The following is an 18,568-nucleotide window of genomic DNA, read 5'->3' on the forward strand; positions in this document are numbered from 1 at the left end:
GACTCTGGACACTAAATACATTTTGATACTGAACTATCTGCCTACCCTAAATTATCTGTCTGCCCTGGACTATCGGTCTGCCTGGAATGGCATGCCTGTCTGGATTTCCCACGCACCCTCCCTCCCTATTTTGCCAATTTCTGTCTGCCATGCTGCATCAGCCATACCACCTCTGTCTCCTGACAGCCCCTCTGTTCACCCTCAGCCCACCATCCGTGCAGTGGGCTCACCGCAGGTCTGCCAGTCTCCATCGGCATCATTGCTGGAGGATCCCTCGTCTTCACCTCCAGCCTCAGAGTCCCAGACTCCGCCTCAGCCCTCCGACCCTGCGGCTCCACCCCGGCTCTCAGCTCCCTCTGCTCCACCATCGCACGTTGGCCCACCAGCTCCACCGAGCTCCCTCGTCCCTCCAGCTCTGCCTTGGTCTGTCGTTGTCCCGTCATCGCCTCAGGACTCTACTCCTCCAGCTGACTCTGTTGATCGTCCTCCTCCCGAAAACCGAAACCTCCTCCTGCATAGACTTCTCCAGCCCTCTCTATTTGGTCTTCCTGTCATTAATGTTCTTCCCTGCACCTGTCTTTGTAATTAGCACCCCTTTATTAGTTGGTTTGGTTTCAGTGTTCCTTGTCCGGCTTTAAGGTTACCTAGTGTGTGTATGTGCGTGCGTGCGTGCGTGCGTGCGTGTGTTTTTTTTGCCTTGCCTGTCGTGTTGCGCCCTTCTAACACGCACCGTGACATACAGACTGTTTCTAAAACATTAAACGTTATTTTTGAGTTGATATTTTTGAGATGATTGTCAATGTGTGGACATCTTTTATAATACTATTTTGTGTATTTTATGTATTTTTTTTTATTTTTTATTTCTGAGTTCGAGAGTCAATTTGTGGACTACTTTTATAGTACTGTTTTGGCATTTTATTGTTGTGTGTGTTTTTTTTTTTCATTTTTGAATTGCATAGTCAATGTGTGGACTAATAATACTATTTTGGCATTTTATGTTTTTTTATTATTAGTCAATTTGTGGACTACTTTTATAATACTACTTCAGCTTTTTTTGTTTGTTTTTTTGTAATTTTGAAGTTGGAGAGTCAACTTGTCGATTACTTTTATAATACTATTTTTCCATTTACATTTTTTGGCATTATAATGAGAATAAAGCTGACGGACGGTTTCTAAAATTTAAAATCTGATAGCACACAAGAATAAAAAATATGTTCATATTATTATGTTATATTAATTAATTTCTTGCAGTGGTATTGAAAATATATCAGTTTTAATGTATTTAATTTGCTTATTATGTATTCATATGGTTTATTATTGGCTAATATTGGTTATGGCTGGCATTGCCATGATTTTATAAAAACTAACTCTTTGCAAAACTGTATGACATTGTTACAGGTTCATGAAACAATCTGCTGAAATGATCCACTTAAATAGTTAAGATCAGGCTGAAACGACTGGGGACCTTTTAAAAAATAAAATTGACTGAACCTTTTTTGGGACTGTGGGAAAGTTTTGCATTTCTAGGAGTTTTGTATATTTCAGTACAGCATGTTTACATACATCTAAGTCTATTTTCAAAAGATCAGAGAAAATTTGCTTTGTCATGATACAGTGTGACCCATTAAAAAAAAAGGCATGATTCATCGTGGAGCCAAGCGCAGGTACATTACTGCCCAAATTACTACTCCTGTAATTTTCAGCACATTTGCATTAGTAAAATTCAACTTGTTCTTAATGCTAATGATTCACCCAGACCAACGGGAGAGGAGGAGATCTCTCTCCCTGCACAGGAAGATGTGCTCTCTTCTCCAACGAAGGTGTGTGACTAAATGTTAAGTGGAGATTTTGTGCCTTTGAGGTCAGCTTGTAATATGGTGTTATGTTAAAGCTCATTTCAAAAGAAGGTTAAGGGTGCGCTGGCTTCCGCTGGATTTTCAGAGAAAAAGCTTCTTGAGCTCACACAATTGCGTTTATCGGAGGCAGACGATCATTCCTTCACATTTCGTGGATGTGACTGGCCTCTTTCATCTGCGCCTTTTGGACAAGCGTGTTTTGGCTGGACTGTTGAAAGTTGTTTAAAAGTGGAAATGGCATTTGAGGCTGATGTCTGACCTTTCTACACAATCTGCAGTCTGCAGCCACACACAGTGATAGATGGGCACAAAAAACACATAAGTAACACACACACACACACACACACACACACACACACACACACACACACACACACACACACACACACACACACACACAAGCAAACTAACAACATATATATGTCTGAATGAATTTTGAATGAAATTTTTTCTTCTACTTATCAATTTTAATAATTAATATAAATTAATTAATAAAAACATATATAAATAAACACATAGAGCAAGCAAGCATCACAACTGCTTTCAACAATGATAATAATGTTAAAAAGTTGTGCTTTATTTATTTTTTTCACAAATGATTAACCTATTGATTATTTATTTGATTAGTCATTTAATAATTAGTATAAGGGGTTATTTAATTATTTACTTATTTATTTATTTACTTTTATGTTTAATCTATAAACTATATCCTGATCAGCTGAATCTTATGGAAGCCTGTTTTCGCCACTGAATAACAATGAATAACTGACTTTTTCTTAGAATTGTGTGATATAAACTTGGAATTGTGAGCTATAAAGTCAGAATTGCGTGATATAAACATAATTGCAAGAAATAAAGTCTAAAGATTTATATCTTGCAATTTTATGCAATTTACTTTTTTCAATTCTCAGAAGATATAAACTCGCAAATATTTTTTCACGCAATTGCAAGTTATTAAGTCAGAATTGTGACATAAACTCACAATTCTGAGAACTTATCTGTCTCAAAATTGGACTTTATAACTCGCTATGGACTTTATTTCTTAGAATTGTGATATTATGTCTCACAAATTCTGATCTAATAACTCACAATTGCAATTTAATATCACGCAATTCTAAGAAAAAAGTCATATTTGCACGTTTACATCTCGCAATTCTGACTTTATAACTCACAATTACGAGTTTATATCACACAATTCTGACTTTGTTTTCTCAGAATTGCAAGTTTATATCTTAATTCTTGACTTTATAACTTTTATATGACAATTCTGAGAAAATTTGTGAGATATAAAGTCGCAAATTTTTATATTTTTTATTCAGTGGCAGAAACAGGTATTCATAGAACCCTTTGGTAAAACTACAAAAAAACAAAAAAAAAAAAAAAAAACTGTGGAATTAATTTTTCAGCGTTTTATAAAAAACATTTTTTCATAAGAATACTTACTTTAGAAAGAAAAAATATTAACATAAAATAAAGTGCCAAGACTTAAAAGGCACCTTTTAGTAATACAAATGATGGCTGTTTAATGTTTAAAGTGGTTGCTTGAATGCTGTATGAGTAAAGAGCTAAAGTCACAAACCTTTTTCTAACTCAGGTAACCATACTGAAACTGACAAGATCAAGGACAGCTGTGTCCATAACACTGGAAAGTTTTATTACAATTGACAGCTTAAATAAATTACTAAATGAGTTAAAACGAGGTGTAAGTTCATCTATCAGACCTTTTAGACTCATTTCTCCATCTCCAAAAATGACAAATAAAAAATTAAATGCAAAAAAAGAAGCACTAAAATATGTTACCAAAAAGTATTGTTTAGTATTTTTGCTTAGTATAATGTTATAAAAAAATAATAATTAATTATTAAAATAAAAATAAATAAATAAATCACAAGTAACAAACATTATTAGGTTGATTTGGAATCAGAACCTGAATTATTAAATTCCTTAAGACTCCAATTTCTAGTGAGCTGTGCACATTTGTTGTTGTTTGACTGTCTTTACCAGCTGCAGCCAAAGCAAAACTGTAAGCACTGAGAGCACAAAATGAGACAAAAAATATCAGTGAAAGAGAAACCGAAAGGGGGAGAATGGCAGCGAAACAAATGAAGGAGTGGAAGGGCAAGACAGCGGTAGATACAGAGAGATACGGCGTGTGAGAGATTGGTGGGGTGTTCTGGCTGATAGGGGGTCAATGCTTCTCCCCGGAGCCCCATTACCGGGTGGCATTAACGGATGTGGTGGGCCAACGGGGGCACGGCGAGGGCCCGGAGAGAGTATGTGTGTGTGCGACTGTGTGTGTGAGAGAGTGAAGGAGAACAATTTGATAGTATCTCCTCTTCACTGCAGCCACCAACACACCACCATCAATCACTGCCAAACACAGCAGCCTGTGCACACAAACACACCACATACAGAAGCACACGCGCACACACACACACACACACACACACACACACACACACACACACACACACACACTAATAGCAATTCACAATGGTGAACACTTAAGGTATGTTTACCTGCGCAGGGCAGAGAGTAGCCCACCAGCGGCTCCTGGATAAACTGTCGCTCATTGAGTCTGGTCACACAGTACATGTGGAAGCACTCCAGGCAGATCACGTGACGCTCGGCACACTGAAATACCAGCACTGGAGTCCTGGAAGACAAGGTTAGGTCTGAGTCATGCTTACAGTTACACAACTTTTATCATACCATAAATGCACTTTTAAGAAAAACACTATTCTAAGGTAATGTCTGTCCACAACAAAAACAACAATGCTGTACAATCAAACATACTTGACTCAACTTACTTCAGATTTTAGTATGGCTGCGGAAAAAAATATAGATTTCTTGTTTTTCATTGATTCTCATTTCTATGAAAGGATATTGATTATTAAACCTAAGAATCGATTAGTCAAGCCTGTTTTCTGTTAAAGGGGTCCTATTATGCTTTTTCACTTTTTGAATTTTAGTCAGTGTGTGGTGTGTATGTTTGGGCATAAAAAACATCTACAAAGTTACAAATCTCAAAGTCCACTCCAAAGGGAGATATTTCATTTTTAAAAAAAAATCAATTTTCAAGAACTACAACGAACGGCTCCTTTGGACTACAGCATTTGTTTTCCGGATGCTATAATCTCACAACGCGGTCCATTAGAAAATGATTCAAATAAATCCCTCCTACGGAAGTTCAAATCATTAACAGGTGGGGAGGGACGAGACGGGGGATTTGTCTAACTTCAGCGATGTAGCATGGACAGCAGCTTCTGGGATGCTTCAGTGAGCCGCAGGTCGGCTCGTATAAACGTGAGCATTAACTAAAGTGTCCACAAACTGCTCCGGTAGCCGTGCTGGAGCCGCGCTGTTGACGTGTGCGGTATAGAGGGTCGAAACACATGCAGAACCACGGCTGATGTAAACACAAGCATTGACTAGAGCGACAATCATCAGTTGCTGCGCCTTAGACGTGTGCAGTGTGTGGTAAGAGATTTATTCATGATGCAGTGTAGACATTTGCATTCCAGGGGCTAAATATGACATTATTGGGGTCGCTTCTACCCGCGGATATCAAAAACAACCACAGATTTGGCAACACAGATGGTAGCACTCGCTAACTCGCTCAAGTACTCCTCTTTGTACCAATCACAACAGGCTTGGCCAGCTGACCAATCAGAACAGAGTAGGCTTATGGAAGGGAGGGGCTTACAGACATTACGCTCAAAGCTGGTTCGAACAAACCGTTTTGAAATCATTGGCATGACTCTGTATAAATGTATATTCTGAGAAAATTACAATGTTTTCTGACCTCAGATGCATTTAAACCTTTTGTAGGGGACTCAATATTAGGACACTTTGAAAAAACATATGACCTGCTCTTTAAGCATTTGTAGACAAATTAGTTCATTTTAACCTTTAATTATAGTAATGTAGTACCAAATGTATATTTTACAGCATTAGCTGAGAGATTTTTGTTTTCTTTGAGAATATTTGGCATGTAGGCCTACTGTACCTGATATATATCCAAAATAATCGGTATTGAAGCAAATCAAAATGCAAGCTTGTGAATCAGAATCGAAATTGAATCGTGAAATATGTGTCAAACTAAACATCGTTAAAGTCAATTAACATATTTACTGACATATTGCTTGAGACTTACTGATAATATATATATATATTAGTGGTGGGCCGTTATCGGCGTTAACGTGCTGCGTTAACGTGAGACTCTTATCGGGCGATAAAAAAAATATCGCCGTTAATCTATTCTCAAAGTTGGGTTGGGAGCTGGGTCTAAACTACGCAAGATATGATGACTTTCACCTTGATATTTTAGCGCGGATGACGTATACCTAGACGAATTGCACTGTAGGGGGCGAGAACGAGTCTTCAACTTCTGTGAAATTACCACATCAAATGAGACGTGCAAAGTGCAAACATGGATGCAGTTATGAAGCCGCTTCAGGGCAGGTGCGTGCGTTTTTAGACCCTTTTTACTGGGGCACGTACCCCAGTGAAAATCTGCTATGCCCCAGTAAAATCTCAAATTTGAGTTAAAATTTACTTTGATAATCCCGAAATAAAGACATTAAACTATATGCAATAACTGAATTGACGCTTCTAAAAGCAACGAAGACTATGCACGCAGAAATCCATGCCATACAATTATGTTGTAAATGCAATTGTCAAGCAGTTTGTGATGCATTTTGGAAACAGGAGATGAGCGCCTGGTCTAATGCGCCACCTGGCCCGTTCTCGAAGACTTACTTTTAGTCATTATTTGGGTAGCACACATATTCTGAATGCCTTCATCAGAATTCAAATTAGCCATTTTAATCTAGATTAATCTAGATTAATTCCAAGATTTAATCTAGATTAATCTAGATTAAAAAAATTAATCTATGCCCACCCCTAATATATATATATTTACTTTATTGGAATACTTACTTTTGCACAACGCACATTTCTTAATATTAATTCTAAAATATGTTTTATTGTCACTATTGATGAGGATTGTATGATCTTTGAATAATATCAGGCTTTAAATGCAAAATATCTAAAGTGTAGAGTAAAAATATCTAAAGTGTAGTATGTAAGGAATAACTGACGACGGGCCGTTGAATTCTTAGAAAATTCGTAGAATTCAATGGACCAAAGTCAATTATTCCGCTTATACTAGAGTTACCACACCTCAAGACTTCGATCAGATGATATATTTCAAGACATTCACCCGTTTTTGTCCTTAAAACGCTATTGTGAGTAGGATTAATTTCTTAAGCAGCTCATCCAACAGCTTCGTTGCTAGTTCCAAAACGTCATTTTATACCTAGTAACGACACTTGAGCCATTGATAGCAAACTAGCAGATATACAGTTAATAATGAAGTTTAGACAGACCGACAGACAAGCAGTTAGACAGAAATAGAGAGGGAGAGAGAGATTAAGCTGGTGAATTACCTCTCTCAAATCTGTGTGGCTCTCAAAGGTGACTGGCAGCATCGTCTCTACTAATAGTGAAACTTCTAAGTTCAATTTCTTCAAGACCACACCGTTGTTACCTCACGTGTGAGAACTGTCATGTAGTTTTTAAGTTGTTAATCATCAGAGCAGCGCTAACAACATTAGCGCCTATGCTAACGCGTTTGCAAACTGTATGTATGTGTGCATCTGTAAGGGAGAGAGAGTGGGAGAAACAGCGTTTGTGCTTTCCATACAAAATAAAACGTAATATTGTGTCAAAAACATGGAAATAATCTGTCGTTTTTATCCTGTTGTTTACTGTATTTATTTGTTTGGCCAGTGTCATTGTGGGTTTTGGTTATTTTGCTGTTTTGGGCTGTAAGGACCTTTGAAATAACTGAAATTGTGATATAGACATGTAATGCGGTCAAAAGCTGCCTGGAACTATGTTCGCCGTGCGTTTCCCCTAAAAAATAATGCACACCTCTAGAACGTTCATCAGCCAATCAGATTCAAGCATTCAACGGCCCCATAGTATAAACTAAAAGTAAAATTGCAGGGTATTTTTAAAAGTACCTAATATGTTAAAAGTATTTGTAGTATACTTAGCATGAAATAAATGCATTTCAAATACATTTTAGTATATTTATTTTTCACTAGGGTGTACTAAGCAACTTAGTTTTTTGGTGGATTATTCACACATCATTTTTCTTTAAATCATATTAAAAATTTATCAAATCAAGTGTTTGTGGAATAAGTCATTAAACGAAGAAATATACTTCTTAAAAAAAATCATTTAAATTTTAACCAAAATCCTACCAATAAAAAGTAAATTACCAATATAAACCTACCACAATTTATAAATATCTGACAATTTAGTAATTGTCAAAGAATTTTGACCTTAAAGAGGTTTATAGTCATTGTGATTTTGATATATGATGTGGACAGTTGAGATTCTGAAGAAGGGCTCTGATGAGGAGAGGGCTTCTGGGAGAACGGGGGCGGATAGAGATCTTGTTTAGATAGGTTGCTTGTTCAATACCTTCAGAAAACTTCAAATTATCTTAGAGACCCTTGTTACTTGAGCGTAGTAAGCAAAGAAACAGCGGTCTGAAATCTCATGACAATTTTCTTTCCATTTCTCCAGAAGTCGCCCTTCACTCTCAAACACAGACTCACTTGACTGGAAGTCAACTTGCTAACACAGTGTTCCACCTCTCTGACCCCTCTCTCGCGCTTCTATTGTAAGAGACTGGCCGCGTCCTTGTCGGTGCCCTTTTAAACAAATGGAGGAGATCTCTGAGGAGGAAGAAGAGTGGAGTGGAGGATGGTGGAAAAACAAAGCTCTACTCAGGAAGGTAATTGCAGCGCTACTTCAATCAGTCCTTGATTTGAATGGTGGTTGTTGGTGATTGGGCTCCATTGTCTGGTTTCTCCAGGCTCTCGCCCGCCCGCCCGCCCGCCCGCCCGCCCGACCCTCCGTGTGAGAGCAGCAGGTAGGAGCGTTTCCGCAGGACCGCCCCGCTAATAGCTGACCTTCATTGGCAGGACTCACTTAGCGCTTACGTTTTCCGGAAAAATGGCCACTGTTGATTGAAGGGCCACACAGCAGGAGGCGTATGTAGGTTCAAGAGTAGAGGCAGCTTGTCTTTCTGAATATTTGTATCAATCTTTAGTTTACTTGTACAGTGTGTTGCAGGTATTTCATCTTTTCTGCCTGCTGGATCAATCAGAAAGTCTCCAAACTGATCTGTCAAACTTGTTTTGTTTAGAAAGTTACTTTTCATATCTAGTCGAGTCTTACACGATGTGCCAACCAGGTGCAACACAAAAGTTGCCAGCGTTAACAGATCCCCGTTAACAAATATGCGACCCTGGAACACAAAACCAGTCATAAGGGTAAATTTTTTGAAATTGATATTTATATATCATCTGAAGGCTGATAAATAAGCTTTCCATTGATGTATGGTTTGTTAGGATAGGACACTATTTGGCTGAGATGCAACTATTTAAAAATCTGAGGGTGCAAAAAATCTAAATACTGAGAAAACCACCTTTAAAGTTGTCTAAATGAAGCTCTTAGCAATGCATATTACTAAGTTTTAATATATTTACGGTAGGAAATTTACAAACACATCTTCATGGAACATGATCTTTACTTAATATCCTAATGATTTTTGGCATATTAAGAAAAAAATATAATGTTTGGCTATTGCTACAAATATACCCATGCTACTTAAGAATGTTTTGTGGTCAAGGGTCACATATTAGTTAAATAATAATTTGGTAACACTTTACAATAGTTCATTAGTTAACATGAACTAAGAATTAACAAAACTTTTACAGCATTTATTAATTTTAGTTAATGTTAATTTCAGCATTTACTAATGCATTATTAAAATCAGTTGTTAATGTAAAAATTAGTTAATGCACTGTAAATAACATGAACAAACAATGAATGACTGTTTTTTTAATGAACATTAACAAACATATATAAATACTGTGATAAATGTATTGCTCATTGTTCATTCATATTAATACATGAACTAACATTAATTAATGGAACCTTATTGTAAAAGATTACCTGTTATTTAAAAAATATTAAAATATATTATATTTATAATATATATATATACATATTATATATATATTTTTTTAAATATAATATAATATAATATACTTTTTAAATCTTAAAAATATACTTATTTTATGATTCTACACTGTGGAATATTTTTCAAGGTTGTAAGTTTAAAAGAAAATACTATTTTAGTCTTTCTACTTCAAAATATGTGGTTACTTGTCATTTCTTTGTTATTATTTGTGACATTTACTATCAATTTCTGAATGAAAATTGATATAAAATTCTTACACTGAAAAAAAAAATGTTTTTCACAAATGATTGAACATAGAAATGCAATAATAGTAGGGTATGACGGGGCTAAAGGCGCCTTCAACAAATGATTTTGTTTCTGTATTTGAAATATGAGTTATTTTAACATATTTTAATGACAGTATATTTATTAAACAAAAATTAATTATTTTATTCATCAAAATAAGCAGAAAATAGTACAAACTTGGCTAAAGTGATTGTTTCGAACAAGTATTAACTCATTAACCACATTAAAGTATTTTGTATGAAGTATTTTTTAATCAATACTGTTGACCCCCGTTGCCACCTCATACATTTATAACATTTTTAAACAAAATAAACGACTTGTATGATTTATTTTCAGACAAAATCTGTTGCTCCATAAATGTTCAATACAAACGTATATACTTTTCTACAATCATACACTTTGGACACAGTGAAAAACACATTTTTTTCTTAGGGTGGGCCTTTATTTAATTATTTTATTTTTTATAGCTATATTTAATGGGTCATGTACAGTGTAAGGATCAAACCAAATCTCCAGGGGCTGTCATAAGAACCAATCTCTGTATATAGAGGCTTTATTTTTAGGTTTTAATCAATTCACAGGCCAAATAGAAACCAAGCAGCCAACAAATGTCAACAAAATCACGGATGGTTCAGACCAAAGCTTTTTATGGTTTGTTGGTTTATCGCATCACACCTGTTTGGAACATGGTGAGATTAATGTTGTAATGAACTATCTGATTGATTCTTTGTTGTGTAGACTCATTTCAACCTCTATGATGGGTTTAGCTACAGACACATGGGAAAAAAGCCACTCACATGATGTCAGTGCAGGCGATGCAGGGCACTCTGCGTGTGTTGGGCATTATCAAGTCCAGTGCTGCTGAAGAGTCATTATCACAGGTGGGGTGGGCAGCACATTTCAGGTAGAACTCCTGCAAGAAGCACAAATGAGATGCAATCATGCCCTGCAAACTCCCACTAACAGTCTCAAACAACCCTACTGCAGTGGTTTTTATGGATTTGCAGCATGAGGGTAGTAATACAGGACCCAGCTGGGATAAAGCTACCAATTTAATCCAACCAGTGGACGGTCCTTTTTTTCTGCCAAGCACTACAGCGCTAGATCGACCAAAAGGCACAATAAAAATTGTCTAAACTAAAAACCTGGCTTTGTAAAATGGATAAATTCTGAATAAACATAGCATCTTGACAGCTTTGTTAAAATGCAAGTTACTATGCAAAGACAAAAAGTGTGACCTAGATGTAAATGCATTTATTTTTGCTATCTCTTTGGCTGGTTTAGCTGTTCGGTCAGTTCGTCTCCCATCCTGACCAACTTATAAGTGTCTTAATGTTTTTTAAAACCACCAAAACAAGCTTGTCAAGTCTCAACCAGCTTTTGTTGGTTTAAAGGTGTAGTTCACTTTCAAAACAAAATTGTACAGATAATGTATTCACCCAGAGTCATCCAAGATGTTCATGTCTTTCTTTCTTCAGTCGTAAAGAAATGATGTTTTTTGAGGAAAACATTTCAGGATTTCTCTCCATATAATGGACTTCTATGGTGCCCCGAGTTTGAACTTCCAAAATGCAGTTTAAATGCAGCTTCAAAGGGATCTAAATAACCCCAGCCGAGAAAGAAGGGTCTTATTTAGTGAAACGATTGGTTATTCTCTACACAGAGTACACACAGAGCTAGACAAGACAAGCATTTGAGGTTAAAAAGTATATAAATTGAATCTTTTTTCGAAAATAACCGATCATTTTGCTAGAGAAGACCCTTCTTTCCTCGGCTGTGATCGTTTAGAGCTATTTGAAGCTGTATTTTGGAAATCCTGAAATGTTTTCCTCAAAAAACATAATTTCCTTATGACTGAAAAAAGAAAGACATGAACATCTTGGATGACAAGGGGGTGAGTACATTATCTGTACATTTTTTGTTCTGAAAGTGAACTACTCCTTTAAGGTGCTTTTTCATTCAGAAACGTGACACAATTATTCTTAATAAAATAATACAACAAAATTGTTGCAGACTCACTGCCATTCTGCCTTCACAGTCTTGTGACTGACATACTCCATGAATCCTGTTAGGGAAAAGGACGTCATCCCAGCAGCACGGCCCCTACAGACAACACAGAGAACATCACAGAGATGATAGACGTCAGTCAAAGGAAGATGAAGAGAACTATGGTAATTGGACGACAAGTAAAGGGCAGGGATGTGATGAGAGAAGGGTCAAAAGGAAGAAGGACAGTTTAACTCAAAGAGAAATAGATCAAAACCTCACACCACTGGCAAAACATGTCTTTAATTCTACATGAAAAACTCCAAAATCATACTTATACGTACAATTCACTGCTGTTCAGCTGAAATGAAAATTAGTGGCAGTGAAAAGCCAACAATTTTTATTCCTTTTCACACTAATGTCGATTATTGGTCAGATTATTGATTGATAAAGACAACTTTTCACACAGTTCCTTGCACACTACAGTTGAGGTCAAAAGTTTACACCCCCCTTTTAGAATCTGCAAAATGTTAATTATTTTACTAAAATAAGAGGGATCATACAAAAAGCATGTTATTGTTTATTTAGTACTGACCTGAATAAGATATTTCACTTAAAAGATGTTTACATATAGTCCACAAGAGAAAATAATAGTTGGATTTATAAAAATGACCCGGTTCATAAGTTTACATCCCCTTGATTCTTAATACTGTGTTCTTACCTGAATGATCCACGGCTGTGTTTATTTATTGTTGTTTTTTAGTGATAGTTGTCCCTTGTTTGTCCTGAATAGTTAAACTGCTTAAACTTAAAGGAACCGTATGTAACAGTATTAACCGTATGTAACCGTATTAACAGAAGAAAAAAAATTACTGTGTAGGAGGGGGAGGGGATACACCGTTCTACAGTATTTTGAAAGTGATTGCAGTACCAGTTTTGGCCACAATCCTACATACAGTTCCTTTAAGGTCCCACAATTTTTTTTAGTTTTCCAGCATTTTTGTGTATTTGAACCCTCTCAACAATGACTGTATGATTTTGAGATCCATCTCATTAGACCGAGGACAACTGAGGGACTCATATGCAACTATTACAGATGGTTCAAACGCTCACTGATGCTCCAGAAGGAAAAACCATGCATTAAGAGCCGGGGGTGAAAACTTTTGAACAGAATGGAAATGTGTACATTTTTATTTTATTGCCTAAATATCATATTTTTTTTTTCGTTTAGTGCTGCCTTTCAGAGGCTACTTTAGGGGGTCTGTTAAACCTCAATGGGCACAGGGGAGGCGAGAGAGAAGTGGACTTCTGTAACTTTACCTGCTGAAAAACGAATGATTTATACACCATTTAATGTTATATTTTGTAAAAATTTCCATTGTTTTATTTTTGTACTACAAATTATTTTTCTCATCCAATATTTTGAGCAGGTTATGACCCTTGGTTACGACCTCAAAACACTTTTAGCTCATTCATTTGTTTAACAAATACATTTTGATGGATGTATCACATAACTAGCTCAATATATATGGCTTTTCTGACATAGTAAACTTGCTCAGTAGCTCACCCAGTACAGCACTACACTTGCAATTTCAAAGCGCCGGGTATGAATACCGTGTAACAGGAAACAAAATAAAAGAGTTCAGAAATTGTAAAAGAAAGATACAACGGCATGGTTGCTTCAGAAAATGCATTTTTAATCTCATGTTTGCTTTTATTCACATGTTCAGTTAGATTTAGTACATTATTTTTGATTAGAATTAAGCTTTTCAGCACTGCTCATCGTCCATTTAATTTCCAAACAATCAAATAACTAGATTCATGTTCCTGTTTCGAATATAAACAAAACATGCTTTCAGCTGAACTCACTGCACATTTCACTTTGAAAAAACGTATAATAATAATATTTTTCAGAAACGTCGCCACAGATATAGCTGTGGAAAAACCAACCAACCAAAAAAGTACAAAAAATACTTTTGTGGAACATAGAGTCATGTAAAGATTCTTCAAAAATGTTTTTTTTTTTTTGTAAGAACCTACTGAAAAACACTAATGCAGGTTTGAAATTATACGAAGGAGAGCAAATAATAACAGATTTTCATTTTAGAGCGGATTGTCCCTTTAAAAATCACCAGCATCAGACAGTCACCTGCCACCTCTGTCACACATTCTCCCTTGTCCTTTTGCCAGATTAAGACACTCTCTCCATCCATAATTGTTTTGGGACAACGTCCCCCCTCTGCCTGACTCCGACCGTGCCTGATTAGCATAAGCATTTAAACATTCTGACAGGGCCCTTAATAAGCAAGAGAAAAGGTTAAGAAAATCATTACTCGCCCACAGGGGGAGCAGGAGGGGGTGAAGGGAAGGGAGGGCGGAGGGATGAAACCACCGTGCCGTGGTGGAGGAGCCCGGAGATTACACGAAGACACCTGCTTAGAGACAGCAAGGAAAGGTCACACAGACCCCCGGTGCGTCGGCTCAAAACAAACGCGCGCACGCACGCGCCGCTGCGAGTGTAAATGATTAATGAGAAAAATGGCGTTGAATTATTCAGCAACACACCTCCTGCATTGTTCACATCAGTCTCACCTCCCCACCCTCTCAGGACGTTTTTTTTTTCCCCCATGGAAGAGAATCAACATTGCAGTCCCACAAAGCCTTAATTACATTATTGTTTAACAAACAGGGCTGTGTCTGTGAGCCAGCTGTGAGGATTCTACTTCCTGTATCCAGCAGAGACCTATCTGATACACACAGATCCAAGCCAAAGCGCCTGATTGGTCGACTGCGCTCGTGTTCACCGCACTCAATTATAGACATTTGAAGTCAATGAAAACACAAACATGGCACACATCCAGAGAAAACAGGGTTGAAGCACACACAGCAAATACTCTGTGTTTGAACACATGGAGGGAACACAGTAGTAATCACAGTGACATCAATCTCTGCTTAGATATTAAACCTTCTTTGGTGAAAATATCAACTGCCAGGCGGATCATGTGACACTGAAGACTGGAGTAATGATGCTGAATATTCAGCTTTGCATAACAGGAATTAATGATTTTTTTAAATATGTTAACATAGAAAATAGTTCTTTTAAACTGAAATATTATTTGACAATTTTGCCGTTTTACAGTAGGTTTGATCAAATAAATGCGTCCTTGGTGACCATATGACACTTCTTTCAAAAACATTCCTAAACTTTTAAATGATAGTGCATCAAACACTACAATAACTTATTTACTTTATTTTATACTTTCATTTGTCTACATGTGAATTGAATTGAATGCAAAAAATCCCAATCCCAATATAAATTAGTTTTGTACTCTATTTGAGGAAAGTGCTAGACACACATCCATTACTTCTCAAAGAGCAAAATGCTACTAACATCTAAGTAATAAATACTCTTTAATCCGAGCTATAATGGCATTTTAATGTGATTTGTGTCAATGTTTTGCAGTGTATTGAACTGTGTGGAGCGAAGCATGAAGACACAGCATTACCCCTGTCACCGCGTTGCAAGCAGGTGAAGCGTTGTAATGCGATGCTCAAAGTTGACCCTGTTTGCCGCTGACCTTTTAAAGCGCAGCCAATGATTACCAGATAATTCACATGAGGTATCATTATGTAGGCTTTGCCACCGCAAAAAAAATCAAAACAAAATGGAAGAGAGACACAGTTTCATGTCCTGACATTCATTCCACAATGTTTGTCTTTAGCAATTTATAGAGGCTCCATACAGTGGTGGACGAAGTACACTAAACAAGTACTTGAGTAAAAGTATAGATTCCTTAAAAGTATAGTTCAACCAAAAAACAAAATGTATTAATTAATTACTCACCCTAATGTAATTTCAAACCAGTGGGTCATTTCAAATTTCTGTTCATCATTAGAACACAAATTAAGATATTTTTGATTAAATCCGAGAGCTTTCTGACCCTAGACAGCAACGCAACACGTTCAAGACCCAGAAAGGCATTAAGGACACTGTTAAAATAGTCCGAGTGACATCAGTGGTTCAACCTTAATTTATGAAGCTATGGGAATATGTTTGTTCATTAAGAAAGCAAAAAATAAATATAGCTTCAAGCAGCGATTACTGGGGTTCAAGAGCTTGAGGCATATAAGCACATAAGGAAAACTAAACCTCCTAAATCATTGAGTGAAAACTATTTTGGCAAATTCAGGTAATTTACCATAGACATATGTTTTTTTAATGCTTCTGACTGTTATAGTGGTTATAGTGGCCGATTTCTTTTAAATTTCTCACAGACCTTTGAGGCCATGAGTGAAATGGGCCCACAGAGTTTCGTTCTGATCGGCCTCCATTAACCTTGTCTAATAGGTGCTCAAATTTTAGCAACTTGTGGCACTTTGGACCAAGACCGTGCACAGTGATTTTCATGTTGATAGTACTAATGGTTGTGTAGGTAAAGCTATTTTTCGTTTTTTCCCCTCCTGTAGCGCCACCAAGTGGCCAAGCTCCGCATTTTTTCCCATGTGATCTTAGATTGAGCTCTTACATAAGTGTTCTGAGTTTAGTGAGGATATCTCATTTTGTTCTGGAGTTACAGGCATTTTACTAAAAGTGGCCCTTCCCCTTTCAAATGTTTTGGCGTCCCTTTGCGACGGTGAGTCTAAAGTTGAACTTTTTTGTTCAGCTAATTATTGATATTTACTCTCCAGAGAATCTGTCTGCACTGGTTTGGTTCTGTTTGGGCAAAAAACCTAGGACTAGTTTGAAAAAGTAGGTAGAAAAAATAAACAAACACCCATAAAGCTCATGATTGAATCTGAGAAATTTAACGAGATAAGACACTTGAGCCTGCGACTGACGGTTTAGGAATTATGAGCGATTTCATACTTTTGATAGCTGTAGCGCCCCCGTCAGGCCAATTGGGGCGAGTCTTGGTGACGTTGTCGGCGGTATGAGTACTACCGTCCCTCCAATTTTCAAGTCTCTATGACTTATGGTTTGGTCTGCACGATCAGTTTTATGTGGAGATTGCTGATCCTTGGCTATTCTGACTACACACTTGAATCCCGAACTACTTCATTGTTATATTTCAGCCTGCTCATCATCCTTGTGTCACAAGTCATATGGACTACTTTTACAACCTTTCTGGTGTTGTTAGTCTTTTATGGAGCTTGAAAAGCAACTAAAATTGTTTAAAAAAAGGATAGTGCACTTTGTTAAAAAAAAAAAAAAAAAAAAAAATATATATATATATATATATATATATGGCCCAACTTTAGAGGAAAAAAAAACAACTGAATAGATCAACTACACAATGTATGGCAAATATTAAATCTGAAATGCTAAGTCTGTAATCTAATATCTATGGGGCTGGGGGTAACATTACACTGGGAACAACCCGAACATTATAATTAAAACTTCTAATTAAAGCCTTAGGGCACATTGAGATATTTATAATGCCAGCAATGTAGTCAAAACTGTATTTCTCATAATTGCGTTCTGCAGAGATGTAAGCCAAGGTTATTTTCTATTAATGTTCAAAGCTCAAAGAAACTCGTAACAGCAATAACAAGCAGGTTTTCCCCCTAAAGGCCTAATTCAGTCATGTAGGTTTTGAAGATCTTGGCGTAAAAATGTTTACATCACGCACCCAAATCTAAAAGCCAAAGCTGGATGTTTAAGCTAGGAGTTGCTGATGGAGATGAATGTATTTGATTGAAAGTGCTACTAAGTCCAATATCTCCAAAGGTCCAAATGAAGTGCTCTGACAGCAAGAGCGTAAACTTTGCCGTCTTCTTCTCCTCAGCATATTTGGAGAAAGTTCTCTGGAGAGACTTAGATGAGAAGAGCTGGAACCCTTTTCAGGCCCGAGGATGTAAAGAGCCAGACGTATCACAAGATTGGCACAGGAATGGGGCGGCACTGGCACAGAGACAGTGGACAAACAGATTCTCAGCACCGAAGACCACCGCGAGCGGAAAGAAAAGGCAGGTGCAGCTTAGCGACGTGTCAGTCAGCCTTTCCAAACAGCGGCTGAACGCGGAGAGGTGGGAATGCTGCCCACGCATTGGGACAGAAAGTCCATACGGACAGAAAGATAAAACAGGCCAGGGGCGGAACTACGGAGGGATGGGGCTTATGACAGCCGTGTGGGGGCAGCGAGACGTGGGTTTGTGCTGTTCGGTATTCATACTTCAGGCTAAGAAGTGTCACTGTTAGTTAGTTATGAGACTCGGGGCAACAGAGCAAATGTTTCTGGTTATGATTTTTGTCTCAAAGCGCTTATGAATGTGGACTAGAACGGCAATAATAAGCAGGTTTTTCCCCTTCAGTCATAATTCAGTGATGCAGTTTCTATGGCTGGAGCGTGAGGCTGCATTAGAATAACCCGACACA

At 37.2% G+C, this 18,568-nt stretch overlaps 1 protein-coding gene across 1 annotated transcript in view; it reads right to left on the reverse strand.

Moving 5' to 3' along the window:
• LOC141325947 (E3 ubiquitin-protein ligase parkin-like) overlaps positions 1-12,304 on the reverse strand; it is a 63,744-nt gene extending 51,440 nt beyond the window's left edge. Inside the window, exons 1-3 of the mRNA XM_073834666.1 lie at positions 12,226-12,304; positions 11,004-11,119; positions 4,376-4,512 (exon numbers count right to left, since the gene is read on the reverse strand). Coding sequence (XP_073690767.1) covers positions 4,376-4,512; positions 11,004-11,119; positions 12,226-12,231 — 259 coding nt within the window. The 5' untranslated portion in view covers positions 12,232-12,304. The remainder of the gene's footprint in view (positions 1-4,375; positions 4,513-11,003; positions 11,120-12,225) is intronic.
• Positions 12,305-18,568: the final 6,264 nt, after the last annotated feature.

Source organism: Garra rufa, chromosome 2 (assembly GCF_049309525.1).
Source record: "Garra rufa chromosome 2, GarRuf1.0, whole genome shotgun sequence".
NCBI lineage: Eukaryota > Metazoa > Chordata > Actinopteri > Cypriniformes > Cyprinidae > Garra > Garra rufa.